Genomic DNA, 9,606 nt, shown 5'->3' with positions numbered 1-9,606 from the left:
TTTGTTAATCCTTTTTATTGCTCTCCTCTTCTCAATTTGTTTTTCTCCTCTCCTCTTCTTCTCATCTCTTCTTTTTGAAACAGTCACACACAAATTATGATTATTTTCCTAAATAATCTTTAAATATTGTTTAAGAAACCCAGAGAACTGCAACATGCAGCTCTGTAGTCCTCCTGTTCTCCTCTGCACTCTATACATAGCGCAGCCCCAAACTGCATGTCATTTTTATTTAAATTAATTATCAGACACACAACATGGGAGACATAAACTTCATTTCAGGTTGAGTTTTGGTTTAAAAAGATGCATGGAAGTTAGAAAGCAACTCGGCATCTGTCTCTGCTCACAGTGGGAAGTTGGTGAACCCAAACCTGGCAGAGAGCTGGAGGGAGACTGTATGATTTTATGCCAGACTAGCTTACTTGTTGTTAATGGTGGGTTACTGCTTCTTTAATTAGTCTAGCTCTTTCAAGATGTTTTAATAGTGGTTTAATTTCACAACAGTGACAAACAATGATAAGGCTTAATGCAAACACTATTGTTACCTAGCTGTCCATGACGGCAGATGAGAGAAATGTGATAACACTCTGCAGGGCGCACAATTTGCATGCGGCTGCCACATGGGAAGTTGAAGAGGGAGGGACAGGGGCTCGACTTAAGTGCAGCTGTCAGGCAACCAACACACTTTTAACTAAGAATTGATGCCATGGGCTAAATTTAAAAACCAAAATATAAAATTACTAAAAGAGCTGAGGGCAGTAAAAACATAGTTTGGGCCTTGAAAGATAAAATGTTATTTTTCTGCTATTACTGTTACATATCAGGCCTTTATCATTATCCATTATACTGACAGTAGATCTTCACAGTAAAAATGAAACACACCGCTATGATTAACGTTTTTATTTGAAGTATCATTCACCCTTGGGTTCCCTGCCAGTAAGAATTTAAAAGAAAACAAAATAACATTTCAAAAGTGACTTCAAATGAAAAATAAAACTTCATGTACAACAAATTTCACTTTCGAGACAAATTATACAAATTTGGACAACAAAACACACACAAACTCAACACTCCCATATGTGCAAGTACCTACTGCATATACAGGCCAACTCACCATGTTGTTTTTATTGGGATTAAGCTTAAAATGCATTTTCCAACACAATACTATTATTATGCAAAGTTCTGTTTATCAATAAATGCATGCATCCCAGTTTACTGTACACATGGAAAATGATAAAAATAAAACCAAATAAACTATACGTCCTTCACTGAAACTCACTGGTCACTTTGCCTGTTTTACATACAATAACCTTCAGCATAGAACACTGTCTCAAAGTATATCAGGACAAAAGAGCAGCATCAGCACATTTCACATTGCTGCTGTTGATTTAAAAAAAATATTTTCAAGGCTCCAGTAATGCTGTATTGCAGCCCAGTCTCCAGAAGAAATTATTGGCATTCTAAGTTTCTGCAAACCATGTTTACGTTACATTTGCGTGTTTCATATGTATCTATCAGTGTTTCTGAAGTATGAGCTGACTTTGTCATCAGGAGATGGAGGGGATGGTGGATAGTGTGTCAACTAGATGAGGTGCCTGCCAAGCTGCAGACCACTGAAGATGAGACCTACAAACAACAAAACTGGCTGTGAAGTCAAGTCATTGCTGTTTCCAGCATCTTTGTAGGCACCAAAAGTGAGTTTTTTTAGTGACCTATTGCTGCTGGGGGTAGCTGTACAAAAAAACGTTGTTTTTTACAGAGACATTGTTGCCCAGGATTATGCCCCCAAAACAAGGTATTCTAAGCCAAAACATAATATTTTCCTAACTATAACCAATGTACCTGCTACATAATAACGAACAAATGTAACATATCCGTGGTTTGCAGAAATGTACAATGCTAACATTTCATTTTTACTGGTGATTAGATTGAGTATTGCACTTCCATACATTGCACTTCCGAATTCTACATTTCCCATAATGCAATAGCATCTTCTGCAGACCAAGCCTGCCTTGCAAATGCCCACATCTTTTCATAATCCACACCGTCAGTAACGCAGGCTACTTATTTAAGATTTGACGTCTCCAAGCCCAAACTGAGATCTATTTTCTTAGACTTGACAAAGCTCCTGCAGAGCTGTGCGAGACGTAAGACAACTAGGGATGCACAATATTGGATTTTTTTGCCAATATCCGATATACTGATATATAAGAACTTATTTGGCTGATGACCAATACCGATATCGATATATCCACTTTTTTCCCTTCCTAATTTTAGTGATCATCAAGTCTCTTCTGTAGTGGAATTTAAGTCATATCCTACATGCATCCTGATGACCCACCAGCAGATAGAGACATGAAATAGAATGCTTTTTAATGTATGTAATATTCAGTCATTTTGCAAAATAAGAAAAAGCCTGTTGGCCGATTCTGATCATTCATTTTGAAGCCAATACTTGCCAGTACCAATGACGTGACGATATAAACGTGCCTCCCTAAAGACAACTGTTCAGTAGCACTCCTAAAGGTGAGTAAACTAAACTTGATGCGTAAAACTGGATTCCTGGACTCCATCATTACCAGCAAGCCAGGGCTTGAAAACAAAAGTTGTATGATTCACATTTAGCTCAGTTATTGGACAGAGGCTTGTACTGAATAGAGGATGCAATGAGCATAAGTGCAACAATCCCACAGCTCTATACAGTGTGGGAGTACCTTGTTTTCTGTCACTGTCTGAAGGACTTTTGAACCGACAGCAGCAAGTGGCCACAAGTATCACTTCCTACTTCACTGAATCTCCAGGGAAATCCCAAATAATTCATTTTCTCACACAGCCTGCACAGTGACTGATAGTGGCAACAATGAAAAAACAATTAAGCAATCACAATGCTTTCCTAACAATGATAATATCAAAATACAGGTGATTCTGTAGTACAGCAAATACACTGCAAGACAGTAATATGATACATCAAGATTAACTATAGACCTACAATAGCAAATCATTTTTCAGAAAGAATTAAACATCAGACACTTTATTTATTCACTGCATTATTAAGTGCTGCTTTGATAATTATAGACATCTCAGGTCAAACAGCCCGCTAGGCAGTTCAGCTCTGGCCTTTTACACATGTTTACATGTGTAATCATACAAATGTCTTTAGAAACAGCCATATACTGGCAAAAGGCTGAACCGGCAAAAAGCACAAGAGAGTTTCAAGTGTCTGCAGTGAGGAAAGGAAACTGCTGCAAAGTCATGAAAAATACAGATGGCACTTCACTTCACACACAGCAAAAAATAATGATAAATGCATTAGCCATATGTTCACCTTAGAATAGCAATCATTGATAACAGTGCATTGATAATAAATAACCAACAAAATTACCTTTATCTACTGTAAAGAAACCTGGTTTTCATTAAGTGCATAATATACTGTAATAGTAGAATTGGCTTTGTTTCACACTTTACACAAGTACTTTAACAAATTATTTAATTGACCCACGCCCAGTCCTTACATTGTTTTATAAGTCCAGTGTTACCAAATATTTTCCACTTTGAATTCCATTGTAGTATTGAACACTGAATATTAATAACTTTTTAAACCAGCACATGCTTCGTCAGAGGAAACCCTGTCTCAAAAAAATGACATTTATATACTACATTTTTTTGCCAAATACTGTGAATGCATTAGTGAACAGGACAACCTGGCACAGGGGACCCCTTAAAATAAGCCTCTGTTTGATGGGATTGTTTCTGCATTTCTCATTCATATGTCAAATGGCTCAATTGAAAGTGGGGATGCACTGATTATGTTGGTCCTGATTCTGGTCCTTTAATATTAAAGGGATAACTCAGACCTTTTGAAGTGGGGTTGTATCAGGTACATATTTATAGTCAGTGTATTACCTACAGTAGATGTCAGTCAACACACCTCCTGTTTGGAGAAGCAGGCTGGAATTCGACACGGAGGCGAGGCGATGTACTGCTGTGGAGGGGCCAGTAACAAAATACAGCCTATTTTAGCTTAGCTTTCATGCTGGACTCCAGCCTGCTTCTCCAAACTGGGCTGTGCCGACTGACTCCTGCTGTATGTAATAAACTGACTATGGATAAATATCCCGTACAACCCCAGTTCAAAGAATTTGAACCATCCCTTTAAGAATCTGTTGATTCACTCTCAGGTCTTATAATTTATTTCTCTTATTTTCTCTTTATACAGATGTACAGTGCATACTTTGTCATCAACTGTCAACTTTGTTGTTACTTTGTTCAAGTCCCTGAGGTGCTGTTTTTTTGTAATGCAGGACTTTGACACCAGAGATTAAGGTTTGCTGCGTCCCACATAAGGTTGAGATTGGGTTTCTACAACACTTTTTGAAGTTTTGGTCGATTAATCAAAAAGAAAACACGTAACAAAACAAGATTCCTCTAACCTTTGACTAAGTGCTGTGTGTTGCCTAAACAAAAGCATAGAACACTAATCAGGCCATCTTTGCTATGAGTGGATATTGTAAGAAAACAAAAGACACATGTTGTCACATTTTGTGGATGTTTTGAAACTGTGTTCAGTATGAACATTTTGCAACTTTGCAGAAACAAACACCTTTTCTTATTTTGTTGATTAAAAAAAAAGGTGTTTATACAGCATTATGTTTCTTTTGAAACATGAATACTGTTGCAAACCTGTATTATAATAAAAAGGTCATTTCTATGAGACAGGGTTGTCAGGGGATACCTTAGACATCTAAATCTTTTTATTTTTATTATTTTATTAGGCTTCATCAAAGAATCATTTTGTGATTCTTTTTCCTGATCACATGACTGCAAATTACAATAACAGACGTGGACATTTTCAGTCCAGTTTTAGATAACTGGTAATGCTTATGACTGACGCAGTTTGTGTCTGATCGATCACTCCATTTCCAATTGTGGCACTACTAGATGCTTCCACCCAGACTGAAGGGGGTGAACTTCTGGGCCTGCTGAGCTGCAATCTCAGCCACATATAGGGCCCCTGTCTTCAGGTCCAGGTCCACCAGGTGGGGCTTCACTTCATCAGCCAGCTGGATCACACTGACCACTCTGCACTGGCCAATCAAACCCACCGGTGGGGCATCCAGCATTGAGATCTGGTGGGTGTTAAGCTGGACAACAACAAAGTACTTCTTGTCCGGGGTCAAGCGAACTGAGTAGGGTGCATCCTCTGTGAAGCAGCTCCCCCATGTCCCCAACCAGTCTCCGGTGATGGAGTTAAAAACCTGGATCCTCTTATTCCCCCTGTCGGCCACCCAGACCCTCTGGGCGCTGTCTACGGTCACGCTGTGGGGGATGTAGAACTGAGCCGGGCGTTGTCCTTTTTCTCCGTGCGTCCACACTACCTCCTGATCTTTGGACAGCTTAATGAGACGGTTATTCATCCCGCCATCACCATCCACGATGTACATCTCTCCTGAGTCGTGGACAAAGATCTCAGCCGGCTGGTCAAACTGCAGAGGGTTCAACCCAGTACCTGCCTTCCCTGGCGTACCAAGCACCTGACAAATAAAAGAAAATATTCATTTGCATTTGCAACATTTGGCTTTTCCAATTCTACAGTTCACACTAAATAGTCTGATGGAAAACACCCTAGTGAAACCTAAAACAAGTGTACCAAAACAAATCAAACAAACAGTCACCTGCAGGAGCTTCCCAGATGATGAGTACTGTTTGATGCAGTGGCCGTATGGGCCGCTCCCCACATCTGTGATCCACACTGTAGGGTTTGACGAGGCAGCGTCTGCCAAAAACATGCCATGAGGCATCTCCAGGGTGGTTGTATTCCAGGACATGAGGAAATCTCCATCTGTGGTGAACACTAGCACCTTGGGCACATTGTTACCTAACAGCAAAGCGGAGGCAAACACCATGTGACTTGTTAACAGGGTGCACATTTTATACTGATTAGATTTTCACTTGTTCAAAGGAAAGTATAGTAAGGGGAATCAAACAAATAAGATATAAGTAATAATACTATTCAGTAAATTAAGGGTTGTAAAGATACAGTACCAAGAGGCAACTGTTTGACAACCATTTAATACTTTATAGTGGGCTAATCTCTGCTTCAAATTCAGGCTGACTTTATTTTTATAATATAAGTCAACATTAAAGCTCAAACAAACCAAACATTAGGGCTGGGTATTGGCACTCGATACCTTCAAGGTATTGACTGAAATAACACAGTACCAAGTAGTATCCAAGCTTCCCCAGTCAGACATATTTGACGAAGTTGGCAGATCAACATACTAAGATGCTGCCAATATGTTTGAAAGTATGGCTAAACTACATGCTTGTGGCCTCTGGGTATTACACACCTGAATGCCTCCATTCACATGATGGCTATCGAATAAAGCAGGATAAAGGTACTGAGCCAGTTACTCTATTATTACCAGTATAACTTTAAGGGTACTGGTACTGGCACTGGTATCGTAATTTTTTAAACAATATTCAGCCCCACCAAACATGCACCAAAGCAATGTTGGAACAACTGTCTTACGATGCATCCTTTATCTGTCTTTATTGTATACGTTTTTTATGTACAATTTACAAACGCTTTATAGATCAACTACAAGCCATTCATGAAAATAAATTTGTGTTTCCTTTATGGAATTCTAATTTTTGAATGAAACAGGCTGGCAACCTTTACTCTCAAAATCTTGGTGGGAAATGTGTGCGTATCCCTAATGAGATGGACCACAAATATTATCCCTGCACAATATAATCTGTGGCATTTTATTTGCTCACTGTCATCCAGCCTTGGGAGAATATTTCTCTGACCTCTTTGTGTTACTGCCATTTTCTCCTCCGCTTAAGAAACTCTTAAGCCTCTTAAAATATCTCCTCTCTACTCCTCTAACAGTTTTTCACCTTAGGAGGTTTAAGATGCTCTGTGAATAACTTTTATCTTTACAAGGACCTACTGTTAACTTTAAGGGGAAATTCTAAGAAAACAACAGTGTAACAATATACTACAAAGTGCGACTGAACTAACTCATAACAAAAGTAATGCTGACACTGCATTTTCATAGCATGCTGCACTATTAACCAGTACCACAACAGAATGAATTTTATATATTTCTGTCCTGCCATGTTGTATTATCTATAGCTTGTCTATAACTTTCTGTTACCAAATTAGCTTGGAGAAAAGTATTGCTTATTTTTAAGTCAAAGGGCTTTTGACCAAGTGAAGTCACAAGTCATTTGTGTTAAATGTAGAGGATAAGCCAACGCTTTAAGCCACTGAGATGCTGCACCAGGGATGACTTAATTGATGCACTGATCATTGCCATGTCTGATGAATGAAAGTCTGAGTCAAACCTACCAGTTAAACACTCGTCCATTTATTTTCCATCACAAACTTTTCAGTGTCCATTACACTGGAAAATGTTTCCAAAAATACTCAAAAACAAACACACATGTATCTCCTGCAGCAACAAGCTGCTTCAGTGGTCAAAACAGTTTTTCCTTCCGGGTGGATCACCTGACCACACAGAGAAAGGTTCCTACCATATGTATTGATGACTGCTAATTACTCTGTGAGACCTGATACTCAATACAACATACCCACCATACAGAAAAAGAAAAAATTCATGTATATTCTGCTCCTGCATCAAAGTTGAGTTGCAATTCTTTTTGATTTTGTCGAGTCGCATCGACTCATTAGATTTGTGACTCCAGTCTGACTTGAGTCTATGTCATGTTGCTCAAGTCCACACCTCTGGCATAGGCTACAAATTTTCACAATTAGAGAATGTAAGAATCACTTCAGGCCTTCAAACAATTACAAATGAAGGTTAAAATAAAATAACCATTAATCATTTCATCTATTCTTTTTGCCATAGCCACAGGAAGCCGCTAGAGAGGCTAACGAGGGAGCCTCCAGTTGCCTACCCCTATAATGAGGCATCGAGTCTGCAGTTAAAAATGGTAAGTTTGGGGATATTACATATTTACTTATAGTGTTCTGCTGCTTCTCCAAACTGGGGGCATGCCGACTGACATCTATTGTAGGTAATACACTGACTACTGACAAGGATCTCATACGACCCCACTTCAGAAGATTCAAACTATCCCTTCAAAGTTTTTTTAAGGAGTTTTTCTTTATCTAATTCGGGGGTCTAAAGACCAGGATCCATTTAAATATGCCAACCAAACCTACCTGTCTGATGAGGACACAGTCAACACAGCACCCAACCACACCCTGCAACACCTGGGATCCTCTTATCTCTAGCCTTATCCTGTTTACAGACTTTAGTTCCGCCTTTAATTCCTTCCTACTCCGTCAGCACTTCGCCACATTGGTAAAGCTCCTGAATTCCTGAATCCCCAGACTGCACAACAGAAAATATTTAAAAATAAAACTGGACAGCAGTGCGTGGTTGCCTATCATAGCACTGCAATTATACATGAATTTAATATTGGGGGGCTGTGCCCCCCTCAATATATGCTTTAAAAAATAACGTAATGATTATCATCAACGCTCTAAGGTAATGCATAGAGTAAGGGGGTAATGCATGTATTTACCTCTCTGTGCTACATACACCACAGCAGAATACTGGTTAACAGCCACTGCAAACACGTCCCCGGTGAACACCTCTGGGTTCTTGGGCCAGCCCAGGTCCAGTCTGTACAGAGGTCTGCCCAGCAGCTGGTAGTCATGTTTGAGGCTGGAGGTGACGGGAGGCTGGGTGCCAATGGTGCCGTACAGCACCATCATGAGCACGGCTAATAAAGCCATGCCTGACACTATCAAACACGTATGGTTTCTCTTTTTCATCAGCATCAGTTCTTCATCTGCTGCCTTGTGTTGCGTTTTATTTCCTGGTCCAGTGACGTTAGGTCGAAATCGCACTAAATGTTTTTAACAGCGCTTGAAAGAGCACTAGGCTAACTGAGGTCATCTACCGTAAAGCACGCAGTCTGCTCCGAAACATGCACAGCTTTAATGTGATACCTGCCGCGACGCTACAAAGTTAGAAATCCGGTGATCTATCATTTCAAGTCCGCATTTGATGTAAAATTCACTTCCTCAATTCCTCAACGAAAACAAACGAAAGGAAAGTAAATAAAGCAGCATTTCCGTTCAAAGTGTCACAATAAAAGCATGACTAAGGGACTGTTCTTTACTTGTCAGAGGAGAATGGTCGGTAGTGTGACTTCGCTTTGTTGTTGTTGTTGTTGTTGTTGTTATTTTTAAGCTTGACCCTCCCCGAAGCTACAATTTTTTTTCCTTAGCCTCCCTGGGTGGCTGGGGAAAAATGCATGTTTTTTTTGTTTTTTTTTATATACACCTTATGGGGTTCTTGGAGCTAATGCAACGAGCAAAGAGCATGGATGGAATGAGAGTTATCACAAAAAACAAAACAAAAAAAAGTTCAAATCCTCCATACAAATCGCATTATCATCACACAAGTTGTGTGTGCACATCAGCACAATATGGGTGCAATTTTCTTAAATAAACTGTACCAACCACTGGAAGCAGCGGCTGGTCAGAATAATATTTTTAACTTGGCACGGTGGTGATTTGCGTGATTTTTAAAGAAAACATGCCTTTAAAACCAGTTGGTGGGTTTGGGG

The 9,606-nt window shown here is 39.6% G+C and overlaps 1 protein-coding gene across 1 annotated transcript; it reads right to left on the bottom strand.

The window, feature by feature from the left end:
* Positions 1-882: 882 nt before the first annotated feature.
* On the bottom strand, positions 883-9,088 carry LOC126399697 (NHL repeat-containing protein 3-like). The gene is made up of 3 exons (XM_050059874.1): positions 8,554-9,088; positions 5,670-5,872; positions 883-5,528 (listed from the first exon to the last, which is right to left on the bottom strand). Exons 1-3 carry the CDS (start codon positions 8,810-8,812, stop codon positions 4,932-4,934), a joined length of 1,059 nt encoding a protein of 352 aa, XP_049915831.1. The 5' UTR covers positions 8,813-9,088; the 3' UTR covers positions 883-4,931.
* Between the last annotated feature and the right edge of the window lie 518 nt (positions 9,089-9,606).

This window comes from Epinephelus moara, chromosome 13 (genome assembly GCF_006386435.1).
Source record: "Epinephelus moara isolate mb chromosome 13, YSFRI_EMoa_1.0, whole genome shotgun sequence".
Classification (NCBI taxonomy): Eukaryota; Metazoa; Chordata; class Actinopteri; order Perciformes; family Serranidae; genus Epinephelus; species Epinephelus moara.
This window is presented reverse-complemented; position numbering and strand designations above follow the sequence as displayed.

Excerpts from the sequence above, each read along its gene's own strand:
- LOC126399697 (XM_050059874.1), bottom strand. The coding sequence starts at position 8,812 with ATGCTGATGAAAAAGAGAAACCATACGTGTTTGATAGTGTCAGGCATG. Across the intron at positions 5,873-8,553 it reads GGTGTATGTAGCACAGAGAG|GTAACAATGTGCCCAAGGTG; the intron begins GTAAATACATGC and ends CTTTGCTGTTAG. Across the intron at positions 5,529-5,669 it reads CATCTGGGAAGCTCCTGCAG|GTGCTTGGTACGCCAGGGAA; the intron begins GTGACTGTTTGT and ends TTTATTTGTCAG.